This window comes from Lytechinus pictus, chromosome 12, assembly GCF_037042905.1.
Source record: "Lytechinus pictus isolate F3 Inbred chromosome 12, Lp3.0, whole genome shotgun sequence".
NCBI classification, from domain to species: Eukaryota; Metazoa; Echinodermata; class Echinoidea; order Temnopleuroida; family Toxopneustidae; genus Lytechinus; species Lytechinus pictus.
This window is the reverse complement of record NC_087256.1, coordinates 12,953,405-12,977,476: the sequence shown is the minus strand read 5'-3', so window position 1 is coordinate 12,977,476 and position 24,072 is coordinate 12,953,405. Positions and strand designations below refer to the sequence as shown.

At 34.0% G+C, this 24,072-nt stretch overlaps 1 protein-coding gene across 3 annotated transcripts in view; it reads left to right on the top strand.

The window, feature by feature from the left end:
- Positions 1-22,615, top strand: part of LOC129273555 (uncharacterized) — a 30,032-nt gene extending 7,417 nt beyond the window's left edge. Inside the window, exons 3-10 of one of the 3 annotated variants that reach the window (XM_054910608.2) lie at positions 5,370-5,678; positions 8,737-8,784; positions 12,408-12,542; positions 16,252-16,459; positions 17,042-17,158; positions 18,100-18,319; positions 19,047-19,247; positions 20,273-22,615. In XM_054910608.2, the coding sequence (XP_054766583.2) occupies positions 5,370-5,678; positions 8,737-8,784; positions 12,408-12,542; positions 16,252-16,459; positions 17,042-17,158; positions 18,100-18,319; positions 19,047-19,247; positions 20,273-20,557 (1,523 nt within the window). In that variant the 3' untranslated portion in view covers positions 20,558-22,615. The remainder of the gene's footprint in view (positions 1-5,369; positions 5,679-8,736; positions 8,785-12,407; positions 12,543-16,251; positions 16,460-17,041; positions 17,159-18,099; positions 18,320-19,046; positions 19,248-20,272) is intronic. The other 2 variants (XM_054910609.2, XM_054910610.2) reach the window with 2 other exon arrangements.
- The last annotated feature ends 1,457 nt before the right edge of the window (positions 22,616-24,072 follow it).

Below are 24,072 nucleotides of genomic sequence, written 5' to 3'. Positions count from 1 at the left end.
CAAATTCAGACTCATTTTGGGGAAAAGATGGCATGCGATGTGTGACAAGCTCAGATACTATACTACTTCATCTTGCATTTTTACTCCAATTTCCAGATGCTAGCCATTTTTTCAGATTTTTTGGGTGTTTTTCATTCCCTTAAATGCAGACATCATGCCTCAAGTCACCTTTAACCGGGTCAATAGGTTTTACAAGTTTTCTTGTGGCAAGTGTTTAGTTAAAGGTCAAGTCCACCCCAGTAAAATATTGATTTGAATAAATAGAGAAAAATCAAACTAGTATAAGTGTATAACACTGAAAATTTCATCAAAATCGGATGTAAAATAGGAAAGCATTTTATAGCATTTTAAAGTTTCGCTTATTATTCACAAAACAGTGATATGCACAACTCTGTGACATGCAAATGAGTCAGTAGATGATGTCCATCACTCACTATTTCTTTTGTTTTTTATTGTTTGAATTATACAATTTTTCATTTTTTACAGATTTGACCATAGGGACCGACCTGACTGAATCATATAGTATTAAACAATGCTAATTCCACATGTTCAGGGAGGAATTAATCACTGTTTCACTTGACAATGAGGAGAAAATTCGAATATTTCATATAATAAAATACAAAAGAAATAGTGAGTGGATGACATCATCAGTCTCCTCATTGGCATACCAACCAGGATGTGCATATAACTGTTTTGTGAAATTGTAAGCGAAACTTTAAAATGTCATAACTTTTTTATTTGACATCCGATTTTGATGAAATTTTCAGTGTTATGCTTGTTGGATTTTTCTCTTTTAATTCAAATCAATTTTTTGTTGGGGTGGACTTGTCCTTTAAGGGGGACAGTAGACATTACACATACATGTATCTTGCTGAATATGACAATATTATTGAAAAAATAAAGTTGAAATACAGGTAGTGACTTCTCTTTCTGTACCACATCCTCTAACCTTGTCAAATCAGCAGTAAACCTGGACATCAGAAACATGTACACACCTATGTATTCACAGTACAATTTTGGTTTGTATACAGTCAGACAGATAAAAACCGAATAAGAAGCTCCTGTCACAAAAAGCAGGCATCATTTTGATTACTTGTATGATTATTATTTCTGGTGAAGTGAATGGATGCATATTCCCTAGTTTGGTGTACAGATGGTAGGGAATGATCACAAATGTGTGCTAGGTGGTGGGCAAACACAAAGCAGACAGTCTCATAAAATAAATAATCAATAGTTGCCTTGTCTGCCTTCTAACTGTACGGCATTGATTAAAAGTTCAGTGGAGCTTTTGATATCAAAGGCCAATAGGTTATTCAGTCTTTAGCGGTGGATGATCATTTCAAACCAGACAAAAGGTTTTTTTGAAAAGAATGCTCATTGACTTTTCCATTTACATGAAATACATGTACAGTGTATGATATCTTTATACAAGACATCAGCTGTCTGGTATGAAATGTGGAGACTATAATTTATTAAATGTTTGGCAAGGAAGATGAAGTCTACATGCACTCGTCTTGATTACCCCCAAAACTAAAAGGCAAAATCAATTATTTCAATTCAATTCAAAATGATACATTGAATTTCAAATAAATTTCATTGACTCAATGACAAGTGATAATGATAAACAACAGTTCATAAAAACTGCATACCTAGGCTGCCAAACTGTTAGAAATTAGATCGATGAAATTAGCAATAGGTGCAATATATATGGAATTTCATGAAAATCACACATTTAGTATTAAAAAGCAAGCTTGCATTTCAGCCTCTATTTGTGTGCACTACCTTTCCGCAAAGTAAAGATACCAATGTTGCAGCAACTTATGCCGCCGTATTAAGGGTTAATTCAGTGGTATATTTGCCATATCAGTTTTGAATCTTTTATACATGTATCTGCCACTGTTAATTTTTTGTAGTTCTGAGCTACATGTAATACAAAAAGACTACAGTATTGGTCCTGTATGTAAAGTATACATGTACTTTCCTCTTTTCTTTTTTTATATCCCCATGACTTTTGAAAAATCTTTTGAAAGTCCTTGTCATATTGAACAGACCTACTTTATTTGTACTTTTGTTCAGGGATATTACTATAATTTGCTTTCACACTGGAAAATAAACATTTTTTTTTATTGGATTGGGATGCAAGCAATACCGGTATTGTTGAAGTTTTGGAACTGAAGGGAACAACTTGTACAATAGGTCATGTTTTCAAGCCTAAGTCAGGATGTTAAGTCTTGCTTAAAGGAAAAGTCCGGCTCTGATAAAAGTTGATTTGAAAAAAAGGAGAAAAATCTGACAAGCATAACACTAAAACTTTCATCAAAATCGGATGTAAAATAAGAAAGTTATGGCATTTTAAAGTTTCGCTTACTTTCACAAAACAGTTATTTGTACAGCCTGGTTGTTATGCAAATGAGGGGACTGATGACGTCATCCACTCACTATTTCTTTTGTATTTTATTAAATAAAATATGAAATATCCTAATTTTCCCCTCATTGTTTTGTGAAACAAAGTTTTATTCCTCCCTGAACATGTGGTATTTCCATTGTTTTAACATTTGATGGTTCAGTCAAGTCAGTCATTATTGTCAAATCTGTAAAAATTGAAATATTGTATAATTCAAACAATAAAAAAACCAAAAGAAATAGTGAGGGATGGACATCATCGAATCCCTCATTTGCATGTCACTGAGTTGTGCATGTAACTGTTTTGTGAAAAATAAGCGAAACTTTAAAATGTCACAACTTTCTTATTTTACATCCGATTTTGATGAAATTTTCAGTATTATGCTTGTTTGATTTTTCTCTATTTATTAAAATCAACATTTTTCTGGGGTGGACTTGACCTTTAAATAATAAAGTTAAGGAACAACATGTACGCTGTTATTGTAACTACACAGTTCAATGATTTATGATTTTGTTGTGATACTGCAACGACTCCTAAGAAAAATAGTGTATGAAATGTTTTGATGCAGAACGACTTTTTATATTTTGGACTTGACTCCATTATCACATCACTAATTCAAACTTAATATACCGTGGACAACTTCACAAGAGTGTACAATGATCCGAAGCTATGGAAAACCCATTGAATTCGCTCACATTCCCACGCTTTTTTGGAACACAATATTCCAAGGTGTGTTAGTTGATACACCAGCTATTTGTCATAATTTGCATAGGAATGGGACTTAGACAGTTCTGAATGGCTTTACGAGGTTCGAGGACCATTGTTCGTAAAGAAGGTCTGTCTAGCTATAAGGCTTTAGTGAATGGATGGTTGAAAAAAGGTATTACAATAGATCTTACTGCTTTTGGTACTTCCTGCTCTAAGAAGTATGACTCAAGGCATTCAAAAGATCTACTTTTTAAGGAGTACGTTCTTCAGTTCAGCTTCTGTAATCTTGTATTTTCCTTGAAAAATGTATTAAATAAGAATGCAGAAGACATGTACGTACATACATGTATGTAGAGCTCAATTTCACGTTCTGATAATATAACCCCTGTGCAATAATTAAGTCTATATAGAAAAACATAGTTGAATAATTCTTGGATTTCCCCTCAAAGACTTAGTTCTAATAAACAAATCAATGATTTTGTAATTTCAGGAAACTACAAAGTCCTCTTGATAAATTGTTTGTCCAAAGATTTATAAAATGAATGTACAAAAAAACTACTCATGTGTTAAAATGCTGACGTACATACAAATGTAACCCTACAGTGTATACATGTATCAAAATCATTATGTGCATGCCTTACTTTAACTCTCCCATTAAGACCTTGCCTAGCTTAATCTATAAACTAAATGTGATAAGTTAGATGCTGAATACACGTACCTACCCATATTTTCCAGTGGATTGCAAATATTTATATATTTGCTGTTTGATAGTTTAAAAGGGCAGATGTTGTGTCTTGTTAATGCCCTTCACTACATTGTTTACCTTTTACCTGTAGGGCTACTTTGTAGTGGAGTTTTGTATACAAAAACGCGAAGAAAAGCATAGTAGATAATGTTGACACTGCCCAATTTTGTCAAATAGACAGTATAAGAGGGCAAAGGAATTTTTTAAAAACTTATCCTTGCTGGAGTATTAAAGGTCATGCCCAGTTCCCCACCCGCCCCCTCTCCAAAAATAAAAAATAAATAAAATTCTTGAATAAATGGGCAGGGATGGGGCTGTCAAAACAAGTACAACTCTAAATATTTCATCGGAATCAGATCTCATTTAAACAAAAAATATGCAACTCCTGGGTGGTGCAAATGAGGAAACAGATGATGTCAAGCAATCACCTTTTCTTTTGTATTTTGATACAAATATTTAAATTCTTTCCTCTAATGTTGTATTGTAAAACATGGTTTCTTTCCATGAAACATAAAATCATTTTTAAATTATTAGATTTGGTAGAGATCATCTTTATTTTAAATTCTATGAAAAATTTAATATTTTCATTATCATAACAAAATACATACACAATGATAGTGTGTGACATTGTCAGTTCCCCCATTTGTAATTTTGCATGCTGACCAGAATTTGCATACAACTTTTTTGGTGAAAAGAATGGCACTTTTCAAAAGTCATGACCTTACCTTGATTAATTAACATCAATTTTTCATAAAATTTCCTTTTCTATTCTGGTCTGGGTTTTTTTTTCACATCAACTCATTGGATTGGACATACATGTAGCATTTGAGATAATCTATTGCAAAGTATGAAATTAATAGATCGGGTAACAGAGTGTTTAAAAACATTCATTATGCATGTATTCCCCTGGCTCCAGCAGGCTTATTGTAAAAGATGCAAATAAAAAAAAGAACATGAAAACCCCCGTGATTTAATGACTCATCCACAGCATTGGCTGCCCCAAAATGAAAAATGTTGAAATGCCGGTTATGCATATGACAGATCACAAAATACCCAAAGATAAAAGAATGATAGTTATAATATGGGATGGGTCATGCAAGAAATTTATTACCCATTGAAAATCCCCAATGATCTGAAAATGACTGATATTGAGGATCACTATATATAGACCTGTTCAATGAACATTGAGAGCCTCATACAACTGTTTGATTTTGCCCATTTATCTATGTGAAACTGCCTTGTGTATTAAAAGAGGTGTATTGTTGGAGAGAATGTTGGGTATTTACATGTATGTGGGGTTTCTATTGTTCATAAAGTGAAAGCAATCCAATCAAGAGAAAAACTACAGATTCTGTTCACAAACACCTTGCATATTAAACCACCTCATAAAATAAAATGAGAATGATAAAATGAAAAAGTACAGATTGACAGTAAAAATAAATAATGCAAGTAAAAATGTCAAACTATAAATGATCAGATCCTGTTTTCTTATTCTTTACTCATAACCTAAAGGTATATCAGATGCTGACATACCACCCCCACCCAACTATTCCCCACCTCCAATACCCTCCATGACTCCGCCCACTTCACCCCACTCCGAGACAGAGATGGGGAACTCCTCGATGCCATCCAAGGAGGTTCAGCGTAGACGAGCCCGATCCCGTGATCGTAGCAGGAGGAAGAAAGCACCAAAGTCGAGGGCAACGTCGCTGGATCGAAGTCAGGTGGTGATATCGCGGCCAGAGAGGGAGAGCGTTGAAGATAGTAGGGACTTTCAGGTGATGATGAAAAGGATCAATTCTGTTTCTGCTTCTTCACCAGGTAAGGTTAATTATTTTATTTCAAGTATCGTCAACAACAATAGTAATAGCATTCCATTTTTAGAAAGTGCTTTACATCGTGAAGTCTACGAGAATAAGTGCTTTCCAGATTCATTGTTTACCCCAGTCATCGGTTCTGACTTGCCCTTGCGAGGTACAGGAGCATTTGCCATTCCTGAGGAGCATTCCAACGATAGTTTCACTGGCTTTTATGATAATTGTGCCTATGAGATAGTAACTTAGCGTGTATCTTTTTTTTTTCTTAGTTTTTATATTTCATAATGCATGCATGTTCTAATTATAAAGAAATATATTCAGAAATATTCTAAATGTATCAGTGAAGTTTTTCCATATATTTTCCTAGACTTAAATTTGTAATATAGGTATATAAAAAAAACGTAGTTTGTAAGGAGTTTATATATATATCAGAGGCTGCAAAACAGTTCTGAAAGTAAAAGTAGACAGCTGACCATGCAAAAACGATTTAGATTTATAAACATGTAGGTATAAATTTACACATGCGGTACATGAATATACATGTAGTGCAGACTTTTTTTCTGTCTAGTATTTATGTACGCATTTTTTCTTTTATGAAGGCATGCATGCATATCATTGTAGCAACCTGAAACAGTTCTGCTTCTGCTTGTATGAATATTTGCTCTTTGGTTTTATATTTGTTTATGCATTATATACAGTATATTTCTTTACCATCTTGCCATATTATTGTTCAAATTCAGTGATACATGTATGTCTTTCAGATAGTTTTCAAGCCAATAAACAGTCCATAGAGAATTAGTCAGGGTTGAAGATCAATCACGAACAAACATTTGTTTTCTCACTATGAGACAGGATGAGTTTAATCCAATTTGTCATGGGTTTTGGGGTCCGTCATGTTTTTTTTATCTGTCTGAAATAGGTTTTGTAAACTAGGCTAAGGTTGAAAATTAAACCAGGGGCCCGTTTCATAAAGAGTTGCAACTGTTGTAACTTTGCCATTATGGCAACTACCATGGCAACAGGGCTCAGCAGCCAATCATAATCAACAATTGCAATGCTTTATGAAATGGCCCCAGGTTAGTATTCATTTGGAAGAGATGTGAGAACAATGGACTCCAACAGGTCTCCATTCTTCTCTTTGGACCGTCCAACTTTTCAATCCATTCAATTATTTTTAGTGACACTGTAGGCCTATGTTGAGATGCATTTTCAGTAAGTTAATTTCTAAAACACATGTAGAATTAAAGATATGATAAATCCCACTTTCAAAATGAAAAATAAGAATACATGTATGCAGGTAAATATATGTCGTATAAAATTCAATATTAAAATTTGTAAAGTATTACTATAGTTACTTGTAAGGTTCTCATATTGCAATTAAATGTAGAATTTTCTGAGATCTTAGGCTATACAGCAGATTGGTTGACCCCCCCAGTATTTTTATTACGAGCATACAGTGTATGTATTACATGTATACCAAAAAAATATATACATGTAATGTATGTTCACCTGAAGGCCCATATAATCTTTGTCTCTGAAGTCTGAACTGTTTGTTTTCCTTCATTGCATAGAAATAATGTTTTATACATCATGCTGATATACATATTCATGTATGATAAAAAAATGATAGTGATCCCTTTACTTTTTCCTATTATCAATATACCGGTATCAAACTTTTGTCAGATGTGTTTTATTCGCTTGGTTTATTACGCATGATGTGTAGTAGAACTTTCATCCTCAACGAGACACAGCAGGAATCAAGCTTGCGGAACTTCCTGAAATTCTTTTGATCTTTTTGATCCAGCCATACCACTCCACCTGCAACTTATTACTTATCTGTGCGTGTACATAAATAACTCCTCTATTACATATATATGATAAGGCTACCAAATCCTTCTGTTTGGTTTTCAACCTTGAGATCCCTCCAGAATAAAAAAATATTAAGATGAGATTTCTCAAAAGATATCACTTTTTATTACTGCTCTATTTAGGTTGTATATATTTTTGTTATGGGATTTTCTGAATGGGCAAAGTAAGATCAATACATCAATTATGGTCACTGAAATTTAGCCTTTTTAAATCTATCCATTTATCTTCATTCATTTATATGAAAAAAAAAACTTGCTTGAGAGAATATCAGGCCAAAGATACATGTTTTGAGTTTTTAATTTGGCCTAATGAGAATTGAGAACTGGCTCATTCTTGATTCAATTTGATTTGATCTATTAATTTATTTACCATCAATATTCAAATGTTTACAGGTTATGAAACGAATTGCATAATACACATCAATGTAAGAAACATACAATGGTAAGTGGGACCAGAAAATAGCACAAGTGCTAGTTGAGCCTGGCCCCACATATATTACAAATGCATATTTAAGAAGAACAAAAAATGAATATTACAACTTTTCACTTTGCTGTGATTTTGACACATAAAAAAAAAATTGTAAGTAAAGGATGCATGATAATAGTGAAGCGATATATAATAAAATGCGTGTACATCATCCTGGATTCATTTGAGAAGCTAAGGGGACTTTGAGCTAATGTCAAAACATAGTTACCTGAGTTTAATTAGGGCTGAAGGTTGGAATGTATGCTTTCTTGAAGTGCACTTAAACTCTTGAAGTAGTCACCATTGTCAGTGACTCCTGTAGTTGCACGGTTTTGCATTCTGTTGCATTTGATTGTCTAAAGGGCTTGAAGTATTTTCAAGCAAATATACATTTAGATTAAATGTAGATATTCAGAATTAATGTGCACTCTGTTCTTATCATTAAAACCATTGAGGGCTATTTACCTCCACCTGCAGCCAACATAATGAACAGAATACACATACATACATTACAGTTTTTATTGTTTTCATATCCAGTCAACAAAATAAGTTTATTTTGCCTTTGTGCAGAATATATATATATATATGTTTGTAACATGTATTGCAACATCATGATAAGTCAGATATGATATAGATATAAGATATTTCAATATATTTCTCTCCCAAGAAAAAAAAGGAATGAAATAGCAATTATATACCATTGATAATATTTGTCATGCTGTTTCCAGTATCCCCACAGGAAAGGGAATATTTCTCCCAGTTTGGAGCAATTCCATGTAAGTTTTCTCTTCATCTCCTCTTCTACTGCATGATCAGCCCATGTCAACATCACATTTTACCCATCACACATTGCATGAATGCTACAAAGTGCCAAACATTAATCAAGCATTAAGGTTGCTTATTGTCTGTTAAATGTTATTCAGGGGGTGTTTCACAAAGATTTAAGTATGACCTAGAGTTGCACTTAAATACCAAGTTGCGTACGGTATGAAAGGCTTGACCGCATTGGTCATGTCATGAGGACGCGCACTAATGCGTATCTCTTAATAAGATCGCGCGTTGCATATCATGTATGCGTCAGCATTTAAGTGCGACTTAACTCATACTTAAATCTTTGTGAAACACCCCCCAGATCTTGTTACTGTAGTTATCATCATAAAGTTATCTTTGTGACTGATTTTTTTTTAAAGCAGAATGATCCTCCTGTCATACAGCAATGCATGTTATCATGTTTGCAATCATCATTTTTAAGATCCCGTTGGCTACATGTATTTCATTCTCCAATTAACATTCCATACTTGTTCAACAAAGAAGGTTCAGCTTTAAAGGGAAAGGTCACCCTGACAATAAGTTGCTTTTAATAAAAGCAATAAAATAAGAGAAAATATTGGTGAAGGTTTGATGAGAATCCATTAAAGAATAAGAAAGATTTTTTAAAGTCTATAATTTGTATATTTTAAGTCTTTAATTAATTACATCAGTAGTGTATGCAGGTAGGGGGTTACAGGGGTTCAACCCCCCCCCCCCCTTAATTTTGTGAAACATCTTTTTCCTCTTTTTTTTTGCTTTCAAGTTTTCATTCAGCATGACCCCCCCCCCCTTTCAAAAATCCTGCGTACGCTACTGTGTAAAATGATCATAATTATGCAAGAATAATGTGTGTTATTTTTAATGATTTTAGGAAATTGAAACATATTTTTACCGAACCCCTAGCAAACCTTTGAAAATACAAATCAAAATGTGATTTTATGTTTCGAGTTGCTGATATTTGAATGTTTGCTAGGGATATGTCATTGTGCTATCTTTTTGTTATAACTTTTATCATTTGCATGTAAAATCTGTGTTCCTGTGCTGACATGTTCAATGCATTACTGTTTATTTCCAAACACTCCTCTGTTTGACAAACCAAATAATTCCCTATTGAAATATAGAACTCGCACCGCTTCATTGGACAATATTATATTTTTGTGTGGCTACACTCAGTTTGAAATTCTTTCAATTCTTCCTCTTTCTATACATGTACATGTAGCATGTTGACAATTTGTCAGCATAAATTCAAAGGTTATTATTGAGAGTGATGATATTGATGTGTGTGTTCCCATGACCAAACAAACACAAGGTGGTTTCTAATCATATTTGCTTAGACTTTGAGCCAACTTGGAGTATAAAGAATTAGTCACTGAAGTAACAGTCAAATGTTTTTATATTACAATATACCCCAACTAGAGAGTTTAATGGGCGAGTATGTCGTTAGAGGGTGTCGAGAGCAGATGTCTGCTCCTCATACATGATCTTTGTAACAATTTCTATATGAGAGCGTCCATGAAATGTGGCTTAGGCTTTTATTTACATGCAATTTGCAACCGTTCATTACTTGTTTTCTAATTTGCATGTACAGGTATTGACCATAGGCGGTGATTTCATGTTTTTGGTCCTTCAAGGGGGGATGGGGTGACAAAATTTGAAATTTGAGGGGGAACCCCCCCCCCCCTGATCAAAACCCATGTCATTGACGTTCAGAGGAATTGACACAAATTTTGCTTTCTATCATTCTGCTTGAATAAGTATTCACCTGTCATGAGTGAATATCAATTTCACGGTGGATCATCCATTCCGTATTGATATCCATATCCTTTGTTACTGGTGTCACTTTTCATTTTAAAGCCAATTTGTGTGTTGCATTCACTTACATAATGAAATATCAGAGATAATGAAATTCCTACGGAGTTGTAACATAATATGTTTGGTAGTCATACAATCACATTTTCGTCATTGTATGATGGAAATTGATCAACCATAGGTAGAAAATTAACTTTATTTGCATGTAGAATTTCAATCTTTGCATGATGATTCCCCCCATCTCCCATTTTTCTGTAACACTGCAATTAACCTTTCAAAACACTACTTATATGTGTATACATGTAGGTGCTCAGAATCCGAGTGGTGTTTCTAACCTACATGTAGTCTGGTTTATCATCTGTGTAAACATCTGTGAAAGTACAGATTCTTTATCTGTGAAAGTACAGAATATGCAGAGGGAGGAAAAATAATGAAAATCATGCTTTTGAAAAAGGAGTCATGTAAATCCCTGCTATTTCGGACAGTGACTTTTGTAGAGAATTAAAGGAGAATGAAACCCTTGAAACCAGCTGAATCCATATCAAAGAGAAAAATCAAAGTAACATATTGTTGAAAGTTTGAGGAAGATTGAATGAATAATAAGAAAGTTATGAGCATTTTAATATTGAGATCACTAATGCCATGTAGATCCTCCCAATGGCAATGCGACCAAGATCTGTGATGTCACACATGTACAACTCCCTCATTACTTTAGTACTTATTTCACTTATATTCTCACTTTTATACAGTCTATCACAAGGTGAGGTGTTTTCTTTATGAGAGGACAAGTACAGAGGTTTCACAACATTATATCATTGATGAATCGTTTGTCATATGATTAGAATGAGCAAAAAGAGATGTTTTGGGGTATATTTTCAGTACGGTCCAAAAGGGGAGAGTTGTTCATCTGTGACATCATAGATCTTGGTCGCATTGCCAATGGGAATAGCATTAGTGATCTCGACATTCAAATGCTCATAACTCTTCTATTGCTAGTCCTATTTTACTCAAACTTTTGTTGATCTTATTCTTTGATTTTTCTGCTTTCACAAAAGCTAACTTGCTCCAAGAGTTTCATTCTCCTTTAATGTCTGACATTTGGTAAGCATGTTCCTATTAAAACAACATGTAGGGAATATTTTAAGTTCCGAAATAAAATAATTATGGGACAATACCCATGGCTTTTGGCTTGTTGAATAATGTTTCACAAGGATGTTAAATGAATGGAAACCCAGTGCGTATGTGAGCACTTGTGTGGAAGAATATTTGATTTCAACAAGATGTTTGCAGCAAGAATGTTCATGAAGGAATAGAGGTGAAAATCTTGAACATGAAAAGAAAATTCAGTATCTACTCTAAGTCTTGGTAATGAAAAACTCAACCAGAATCTGATTTTCTTTTTGTATTTTCTTTTCCAATTTCTTTTATGAATGTCATCTCATGCAAGTATATATAGTTTGCTGCTGAATACCTTCTTTTGATTTCAAAGTGTGTAGTGTTGAAGCCTTGCAAGCATCTCAAATTGTACAATCGCAAAATGTTTGATGTTGTTTTTGCTGTTTTTGAATTGTTATATTTTTACTTCCTGCAAGGAAGTTTTTAGGGCTATCTATTATTGACTTCATCAAAAAACTTTCTTTTGGCAACCTGACATACTTTTTACTTGTCTTTTTTTACAATGTATGTGAAGAATTTTACTATTTTTCAGTTTATTTCAAAACCCCATTGTAACTTTTTATTTGCTGCTCCATCAAACTTTTGTGATTTCCCCTTCCAACAGCCATAGGGCGACGTGGGCTGGAGAAACGAGGAATCAGTCCAATGCGTAACGGAGCAAGAAGTGGTTCGGTTTCTCCATCATCGTATCGACGCCATCTCCTCGGAGAAGATATGCCTCTTTCTGAACTATCGCAGAGTGAGAATTTGATTTTGAATCATGCAAAACACCGCTGCTTCTAATTAATTCATTATTGTAGATCTCTTTTAATGATCCTTCCCTTTTTCTTATTCTCTCTCTTAAGTTGTCTCTCTCTCCCCCTTTCTCTCTCCCTTTGTGTGTTTCTCTCTTTTCTGTCTCTTGCTCTCACTATCTCTCCCCTGTTTCTCTCCCACTCTCTCTCTATCCCCCTATATTTTTATGTCTCCAACTCGCACAGATACACATTACCAATTTGTCTCTGGCTTTTTCGCTTTCTCTCATTCCTTTCTCCTCTAAATTTTTCTTTTATCCTGTCTCTTCCTCTCTTCCTCTCAGAGTTTTCATCATGAAACTTTTTTCACTTATATCAAATCTTTTCATGAGATTCTTGTCTCTATTTTATCGATATTATGCTACAAACAAGTATTTATTCTGTCATTGTTGCAAATGTTGTATATGCTTGCAAAGCTTGAAACGCTTTAGAAGTTTTACCTCATTAATATGCACATGAACTCGTACTTATTGATGCTAATAACCTGTCCTCTGACAGGCCCTATATGAAATGAGAAGAAAAGAGATGATTCCCCCAAGCTTTGTTTATATGAAGTGTGGCAAAGCTCAACAACATTTCTAGTATTTGGACATATGGTGAGACAATTGTGCATTGTCCATGTAACCCCCCTCCCCCAAGCCTTCTTTCTAAAGTTGTGTAGAAAAGTTACAATGTTCTGTGCTAAAACTCCAAGATTTTAATTGGTTAATAGCTTTTACAGTAATTCAAAAGGGGAAAAAATATTCCTGCAATTGTAACTTTTTTTGGGGGGGTGGGGAGGGGGATAACTTCATATTGCGTCAACTATGTTGTTTAGCTTTGTCCCACACTTTTTTAACATCCTTGTAAATTAAATTCAAATTTTAAATTAGTATACTATTAATAAGAATGTAGTATGTAATTAGTTTGTAAAAATGTATCAGGAATTCAGGATAGGGATCAATTTTTCATCATTTATTCTTTATGAAATATTTAGATTTTATGAAAATCAGTGAATGATGAAGATGTTTATAATTGAAATGTCTTTTAGAGAAAAATGGTATTGCTTCCTTTTTTACTTATTGCTTATTATGATCTTTAAGTATATATTGCTCATTTCCGATTTTGCTTTTGAAATTTGTGTGCATTATATTTATATTCAAAATAAAATGTCTTGCAACTCTCTCTTGTTTTATTTATTTCCCTTTCCTTGTACGTTAGGGCCCGGAAGTAAGTAATACTTTGTGTTTCCTATACTTTATTCCATCATCCATCCTTATGCCAAGTTGTCATGGTGATATGCCCATACTCTTTCACATGGTGCTATATTCCTCTCTGTTGCATTTCTATGCTTTTTTGCTATAAATCATGCAACTTTTCATATGCATCTAGCCATCTACAATATTAGCTTTTTTTTATATATAGGCATATTTCGACTTTCCAATGTATTTCTATACAGGCATTTGAATCTATGTGGTATATCATTCTACATTGTTGCCCTTATGGCATTTTTGTGGTAATGTGCATTAGAATATTCATAGTAATACTTTTCTCCATGCAGATTTTTCTGAATATTGTCTCAATTCTTCTCCAATGTTTATTTTACACACCATACTGTATCCCAGGGGTGGATCCAGGATTTTCCAAAGGGGGGTGCACATTTTCCCCGATGAAAATTTGACAAGCAAAAAAAAAGGTTTTCACCAAAAATTGAAGGTCATTTCGTCCACAAAAAATTTGGCAAGCAAAAGAAAAAAAAGGTCCTCACTTTCAAAAGGGGGGCACACTTGGATAAAAACAGCATATTTACATTTAGAATTTTAATAATGGCTCTCAAAAGGGGGAGGGGAATAGGCCGGATGTGCCCCCACCCCTGGAACCACCACTGCTGTATCAATTTTTTCTTACATTATCAACTTGAAGTGGCTCATTTTGATTCTCATTTGATTTTTTATTTCTGCATGAGTGATTGTTCTTTTATCGTTATCATTATCACTACTATCACTTAGCACTAGGGTGGCAAGGATAGAGTTGCATCGCTAGCTAATTAATGCACTGCATTGTATGCAAGGTAGCTTGCTGGTTGATGTAGGCATGCATTAAGTTGGCAGCAATCAATCAATCAAGGCTGGATTGAACGTAACCTTTCATCTACCATAGTAGGCCTAAATATGAAATAGTATAATAGATTTATTGACCGAGGGTATTAAGCAATGAAAAATTATCCCACACAATACTGCTTGTAGGTTTGTAATGCTGTTTTTTTAGTGATTGTTCATGTGCTATACATTAATAACTCCCAATACATGTTTTATACATTTAATTCAGTCTTATTTAGCATTATTATTACTGTCAATTTAACAATTGTAACACATTTGTATTGTTATACACTTTAAAATTGCAGGGATTCAAAATAAATCCAAACCAACTGTAGTTGGTAACAAATCCAATTCTAGACTTCATTTGAATTCTAAATATTTGTTATTTGAATTCAATTCCTAGAAATAAATCTTTATGATTCAAATAAAAATCCACAATTTGATTGGTCGTAATAACTACTAACAGTCTGGATTTATTCTATATCCATGCAGATTAGAATGTACCATCAATCAATATACATTTGTTGTTGACTTAGTCAGCATGTACAATGTAGATCCTGCAGGCACCTAAACCATTTATTTACCATTTATAAATGTACCACAATATTTATCAATAAAAAGAGCAATAAAGAAATAAAATGAAATAGAATTGGAGGGTGATTTCCCCGTTGTAAAAATAGCTAATTTGCAAGAGATGAGAATCCTTATATTAATTCATATTTAGTGCAATACAGTGTCACTCATAGAAATTAAAATACATAGCCCACAGAGAAATCTTTTTTTTTTTTCATTGTATCCGTGATACTTTGACAAAATTTGGCCATGGATGCTGTTTCAAAACTGTCCATTTACTTTTGCCATTTGTCATTTTATCGGACTTTCATTTCATGCATAATTCAATATCCTAATACTGCCACATACATCAGTTCCCATGGAAACTGAAAAATTGAGTCATTCTGTGTAATGACATTGGATTTGATATTTATGTGCATTGTATTTTGAAATTTATTCATCGTTTAGTTTTTTTTTCCTCATGGTTACAGTGAAATTCTGGTTTGCAAGTTTAAAGTGTATCTCTCCCTTTTCTCCCCTAATATTGTTCTCCCATCTTGATATCAGGATCTATTCTTTGTAAAGCTTCACATGGCTTTGGGAGTGACTCAAATTATTTGATGTCAAATGATGTCATGAAATGATTTCCTTTTCCATTTGCAACTTTCATGTTTACCTTATTTCAAATAAATCTTGAATAATTGTTTCCTAAAACAAAATATCTAACCTATTTCTTAATTTTGCTGATGCAAATTGCTAGAGATGATGGATATTTTCATGTGGTTGTAATTTACATGTAAGTCATTTTAAAATGGCATTTAATATTTAACAAATAGAGAGCATTGTGCAACACCTTCTGGGTGCTGTTACCTGAAGCTGATAGTAAACTTGACAACAAAATTGAGCATATTCTAAGATGATCTTAGAGGCTTTCATGGGCTCATTCTCAAGGCTGTTCTTGTAATTTTTATGCTGGAGGCCTACGCATTCTGTTCCTAATCAAACACCATCTATCCCATTTCAGTTGAAAAAGATCAGCTTAAGGGAGAGAGTCGGAGATCATCCTTGTCATCCACCTCGGACATTCATAAGTCTACCAATTCATCCCGTCGCCAAGCCAGGCCAACCTCCATGTATGTGACTGGGTCTGTAAGCCCTGATGGCGATGATACTTACTCAATGCTTATGGATGAATCTTCTAAGAGAGAAGCTGTGGAAAAAGAGAGAGACAAGTAAGTGTATAGTAAACTCAAACGTGTCTCACATACTTTTTTCTTCATTTGCACGAAGGTCCAAGGAGGGTAATAGTATACAATGATATACTCCACTGGGGCACTAGTAAGAATTGTATGCACAGGGTACTTTTAGAACAGATGGAATGTTTCGAAGGCAAAAATTGTGTGTCAATTATCTCATGCCCAAGCAAAGTGATGTATTGTGATGTGGATACTTCATAAACCATGCTCATCCAAAAAAAACATCACCGATTAATAGAATTACATGTAATCATTAGAACCAGTCAGCAGCATATTTGCTTCAAGCTAAAATAAATGATAACTATTAATATGATAGATTTCATCCATTCCGTTTTTTATTTTAACGATTTTAGAATTATATACTGTGTAAAGTAGGGTCTGCTGGTAGGGAAGGTTGTAAATGAAAAAGCTGCCCATTTTAACTTGAAGCACTATTATTTTTGTTGTATGCTTAATTGTTGCCTTTTTGATGGGCGCTGGATAATCTAAGTCCACTTTGTCAAAGTCATACCTGTGTTGGTCATCCTTTTTATCTCAAATGATTATCTCCCCTTTTAGGGTTATTCGGATGCATTATCATGCGCAGACTGAACTGCACAAGACTAAAGAGGATCTCCATACAGCATTAGAGAAGATCAGCAGACTGCAAGAGAATGAGAGAAGATTGAATCAAGAGTGAGAATAATTGATTGCCTCCTTAATTCTCAGAAACTTCAGAAACTGTCACTCTTTATACAAAAATTTGTACAGTGTATTTATCTCTCATCAGTATTTTGGGGGCGTTGTGGTCAAGTGGTTACGACTCTTGTCTTTCATTCAGAGGGACGTGGGTTCAAATCCCAGCCATGGTGTGTTTTCCTTGAGCCAGAAATTTGGTTCCATGACATTTGCTCCGGCGATAATTGCTCCGCTCTAAATTCCACACACTAATCGAATGACCAACTTGAACCCTGGATTTAGCACTATATTTTTACTCTTCACGCTACTGCCGCAAAGAATCATGTTCACAGTGGCACCCTATTTTAACCCTAACCCTATATCTTAGACAAAGTAAAGCCCAGAGCAATTGTCACCGGAGTAAATGTCGTGTCGCCAGAAATTTACCCACATTGTACTGCACTCAACCCAGGTGAGGTGAATAGGTACCAAGGAAGAATGATTCCTTGAATGCACGGAGCGCTGGAAGGCAGCTCAAGCTAAAGCTGGGGTAATAATGATAATAATAGTGCGCCTCGGAATAGATTATTTCAAGATAGATGGTGCTATATAAATGCGTATTATTATTATTTGTGTTTTTGTCCATAATTGAAATAATTTACATGATTTAATTCCTGTGTGTGATCTCCGAACACTGAGCAACCATTACAATTTCTCAGCAACCCCCTTTTCCAGATGAGATTTAACCTAAATTATATTTTATTGTCGATAATTGCAAGTATTCCAATGAATACTGCTGCTACGGCTGTTGGGACTGGTGACCTTCTGTACAAAAGTGAAAGACATGAAAGTGAGTCAGTGACAGGGTTTGATTTCAATAAGATTCTCATTTCAGCTATCCTTTATCATCCTTTTGACTTTTAACTAGAAAATTTGCATCGCATTTATTCATATTTCAGAGTAACCAAGCTCTCGTCACATCCTGGTCTTACCAACAACAATGACCCTAATGTTGTGAAGTCCAAACGGACCATCGTGGGTGATCTTCTGTACGAGTATGACAAGCTATTTACCAATGACCGTGCCAAGGCATGGGTGTCTCTCAACCTTATGTCTGAGCAGAAACAGTTTGAGGACAGTGATGACCTGAAGGACAAAGTTCTCTTCTCTGTCATTGTGGTAATTATACACATTGTTTTTAGTCATAAAGTTTGAAGGATTTCTAAATGTGATTCTTAATGTTTGTTGAATGTTTTAAACTGAATTTGAATTTAAATTACTTGTATAACCGTTAAACATGCAATATTTTCTCAGTGGTTTTCTGTGAGGGTTCGCTTGTCTCCGGCAATAGTATTGACTTTTATTTTTGCGAGCCCTGGCCCATGGAAATCTATTTTTATTCTTTCTTCTTTTCTGTCAGTTTACTTATTTATATCAAATTGTAGTGTTGTATTTACTTTGTACGGTTTGTATGTTTTTTTATGGCAGAATGAACAATACTAATAATTATAATGATAATGATTATGACATCACATCTATTCCTTTTTAAAAGGTTTATCAGTCCCTGCTCTCTGTTCTTCTTCAATATAATGTATTATAAAGTCATGATAAATATTATTCATTTAGGATTTAAGATCAACTTATGAGTGAGGAATGATGAATGTGAATAAAGGATGATATTACAAGACTCGAGCTCGAAGACGTCAACTCAAAGAGAATAGAAGAAATGGGGAAATATTTGTTGCTTAATTGATTGTTTGTACTTTGGATGTATATAACACCTATCAATGAACTATGTTTATTTTTTGTGGGAGTGATATTTTTTTTCAAAATATATACCTATGATAGGGATTAATGATTATTTGGTTACATTCCACATCTCTCCATCTCCTTCACCCCCATACAGCTTGCCTTCAGGACTGCCAAGAATACTCTAGACTCCATTCAGGGTGGGGTCCAGCAGCTACTGATGAACTCAAATAAACAGGCAAATGGTGACGCTGGTGGTAACCATGGCAACAACCAAAGCAAACAAAAGACAAATGGAGAGTTGCTTCAGTTCCTAAGAAGGCTTGGGGAGGGCTATGACCTGGGTCCACTGGTAAAGGTAAAGGACTTCTTTTTTTTTCATTTTACAAGGATTCAAATCTCTGGCATTTTGATACATGACTTTTGACATTTGTCCAGCAGAATATCCAAGTTTTTTTTCAAAAGGAAGGGATTGACTCTCAAATTCATTTGGAAAGAAATTGTGTTTAACCACCAAAGTGGAGGAATATTCTTGAATTCAACCAAGATATCATCTGTGTATTACTACTCTCGTACTCCTCTCTTCTGTCCTCATCTACCCCCATCCTCTTCCTCTACTCTATTGTATCTCCTTTTCCCATTTTTTCTACACTCTGATCATCCTTTCCTTAATCTGCCAAGTTACGCAAAGTGTTTGTGTTTTTATTTATGAATAATATATTTATAATGTTTGATTGCTATATCATGTTATTTCATTTTTATATTTTGTAAATCCAATGCAATTCAGCCTAAATGGCTGCGATATGTGGATATTCTAATAAAACCTTAAACCATCACCCTCCCCAAACGTGATAATAATAAAATTGATAGAAAAAAAATGAAAATTTGATGGAATGAATACATGAATAAATGAATATTTTAGTTAATGAATTAATTGATTGATTAATTCTAGATTTTAAATTTTAGGAAGTATAATGGTAAGTAAATAAAATAAATAAATGAATGAATATTTATATATTTATGAATAAATGATTAGATATATAAGATAAAAGTAAAGATATAAATGAATAATGACACTGATAATAATACATGGGATAAAGCCAGTAATTGTTTTTCAAATCCCCAAATGAAGGTCATTCACCATTGAAGCAGATGGAGAAGGTTCTGTATACCAAATATTATCAAAACAAAGTTAATCTCCACCAAATATATTTGTGTTTACATTATTTCAACTAAGATTTTCACTGACATTGTAACTAATTGTTTTGTTTGGGAAACCAATGAGTAATATACTAAATTGTTTAGAGGAGAAGAAACCCTCATATGTAACTAGCAATGCCCTCAACTTAATTCCAATTATTTCTATTCCTGTTCTTTAAACAGGATGTGGGAAAACAGCTGTTCACTGCCCTCTACGACTACCCTAAACTGAAGACGTCGGCTGAGCTTGGTCGCTTCATTGAACGCTGCGTGTCATTGGCCTGGAGACTGACCATCCAGGATCCACCACTGACCATCACCTACGACAACATGACATTCACCCAGGACGTTCACCAGAGGGCGCCAGCCACGAACAAGAGATCAACAACAATTAGATCATATCTATGGCCTTGTCTTGTTGAGGAGGGTACAGGAATGTGTGTGTATAAAGGAGTAGTCCTGACCTGAGTCATCAAGGATATTTTAATCTCTTGCTACTAACCTCTGGGAAGATTTCCTGAAAGGACTTGTTGGATGGTTTACCCGACAGATATTTTTTTATCAAACAGTTACCATAGTAACAGTCAGACACCTGTGCTTCTCAGCAACCAAAATGGAAGAAGTTTGTTGAATCTGACAAGTTGACAGCCAACAAACATTGATGAAATGGTCTCCTGAACGTCACTAAATGGGTACCTCACGATCATGACAATCAAAGTGTATCAGGAAGTTTTTTTACTATGGAAAAGTCCACCTTACATTTACAATTTTCATTAGAGATTTTCCTAGTGTACATTTTTTCTTCTCTTTTTGGTCTTCTGTGTATTTATGTAACTTCTTCTGCTGCCACTTCTTCATTTTTTTCTTCCTCTTCTTCTATCTCTCGAGTCCTCTCTTACACTTTAATCTTCACCTTTCCTCCTAATTTACATACAGCTCAATTGGTAAATTGTTTTATTTCCACCCTATGCATTATAGTCTACACATGTGACTTATTTCTCCTGAATCCATCCTTAAATCCATGATGTTTTCTATCTTTTGTGATTTATGATTAATTCATGTCCATTACCAGTAATTTTACAATACATATCATCGGCGATCACATGAATCTTTATATCAGTAGGTTTGGGGTCAAAACAGAAATTTTGATATTTTTCCAGAAAGTAAAAGAGGAAGCAGTATTATATATCGCAAAATATCTTTCTTTTTTTCTGAGACATAAATGTTTTCAATGCAAGGGCATAAAATTCATTTTTCCCATCGACAGCGTGTACTGTAATAAAGTCATACAACAACTGGATGCATTTGATATGCAAATTTTTCATCGAGACCTCAACTAGCTGATGTATCTGTCTATATTGTCTTTGCAAGTACAAGAGTGATACAACAGTTTGGATGGATGTGCAGTCAGTAGTGTTGTATTGCCAATTGCAGATTTGCACACAGAAATGCTTCCCTACTCAAACTGAAAATTCAATTATTTAGCTAAAGCTCTTGCAATTTTCCTCAAATTCCCAAATTTGAGGTAAATAAAGATACAATTACAAAATTTAAGAAGTGATCTTGGGAAGTTTCGGAGTGCTATTCACATACAACGCCAATATGATTCTGTTTTCTTTACATTATGTTTCACACTACAGTATCACAATACAATGGTTCATGTGACCGCCGATAATAGAGAGAAATATATCTTCTGAAATTAGCTCTTTTGAAATAGATTTAATGAAATCTAATCAAAAATGCAAAAGAACACCTTGATAGATGCATGTAGTGCCTTTTTATAATCTCACCATCAAATGCTGCTTATAACTTGTAAAAATCTATTTTTACAATCTGTATGAATATAAATACAATGATACAATATTTTTATGGGTATACAGAAACACAAGTGGTGGAAAGAAATAAGTAAGTTTCTTTTAATGATGATCATTTTACTTGTATAAAACCTGCACGTCATTAGTCCTTTCTCAGATTTGCTATACTTATCATGAATGAACATGTATGATCTTCCAAGCTACTTAATGTGTGAAATTCTGTATGCAAGAAACTTAGTTATACGAAATACTATTGGCATTATCTTGTGTTCAAATATTTTCAAATTACAGGGTATTTGTGTGTGATACACTTATTCTAATCCAAATCAAACCGGTTCCAGTATAAAGCAAGAACCTGATTGACACCAAATGAGGTATCTTTATTAGCGAGTATCCCATCGATGTATAAACATTTCAATGACACTAACTGTCTTAATTCTCACTGTATCAGGGAAAATGGTACTCAATTAGAATGTTTTACACATGTGTGACCAAAAAAAGTACTTTTCACTTGATGTACATAATACAGTTTTTGGTGTTAAAAATGCCATAGATGCTAATTTCCCTCACCCCTGTTTCAGTGAAGTAATTGTAAGCTAATATTATGTATGCATCTTTTGTATTGTAGTATCTCATCATTCTTTAATTATTTTGAATGGCAGGTTCTGCAAATATTTACAGGAGTGTAACTAACCAACTTTATATTTGCTAAGCTACATTTAAATATTATTTTGTGTGTAGATGGTTTGCTCATTGTAATAAAATGGCATGTAGCCTTCCGTAGACAGAGATTACTTGACTTTGTTACTTAAAAACAAAGTATTTGTTTTATGCATCCATATCTTGTGAGCTATAAACATCTTTTTAAAATCATTATTGCTCTGTCTAGCATTTTAACCCTATCTAGGCCGGGGTATTTGAGAGTTCATATGGCCGGGGGGGGGGGGCCTCCCAGGCCCCCCTTGAGATCTCGGCTGTCGACCGTGCGATCGCGCCGAAAATTGGCACACGGGTTTTCTGGGACATTATCTACAAAATAGTATAGTAATTTATTTCATGCAATTGCTATTAAGTGATTATGCTAATTTATGCGTAATTAGTATGCAAAATCATACTATTTCCTTTAACTCCCTAAATAAAGCTCAAAATGTTCTAATTTTTGGTATAGAAACTCTTTGTGAATTTCTTAGCAAGTTTACATGAACAAAATTGCGATATCAAATCATTTTCTTATGTATTATATTGTTTTTTGCAATTTCTTATGTATTTCCTTGGTTTTTTTGCCTTTTGTTTTTCATTGTTTTTTCAATGAAATTTGTTGGGGACTCTTTTGAGATCATAAAAAGCATAAAATAAATACAATTGGACCAGCAAAACTAAAATTAATCATACATTTATGATTTTTGGTTGAAAACACAATTTGCATTGACTTTGTACACAAAATTACGTTTTTTTGAACAATTTTTGGTCTGACATGCACTTACATAATGTTGCGTAATTTCGGAACCACGTATCTGGGTGACGCAAAATTGGTCTCACAAGTTGCGCAAGACTTGGGAAAAAAAGTCAGTGAGTAGCGTGGTCAAAAAAATTCGCGCAGCTAGGAGAGATAGGCCCCCCCTGGCCTAGATAGGTTTAAAGACGCTTTTAATGTTATACAGCAATAATATTTCTGGTTTACTTGATTTTCCTTTAAAGGTTAAGTCCATCCAAGAAAAATGTTGATTTGAATAAATGGAGAAAAATCAAACCAGCATAATGCTGAAAATTTGATCAAAATCGGATGTAAAATAAGAAAGTTATGGCATTTTAAAGTTTTGCTTATATTTCACAAAACAGTTATATGCACAATTTAATAGTCACATGCAAATGAGAGAGACAATGATGTCACTCACTATTTCTTTTTTTACAGATTTGACAACAAGGGCCAACTTGACTGACCCATATAGTATTAAGATAATGTTAATTCCCCATGTTCAGGGAGGAATTAATCTTTGTTTCACTTGACAATGAGGTGGAAATTAGAATATATTTATTTCATATAATAAAATACAAAAGAAATAGTGAGTGGATGATGTCACCAGTCTCCTCATTTGCATACCGACCAGGATGTGCATATAACTGTTTGTGAAATGAAGTGAAACTTTAAAATACCATAACTTTCTTATT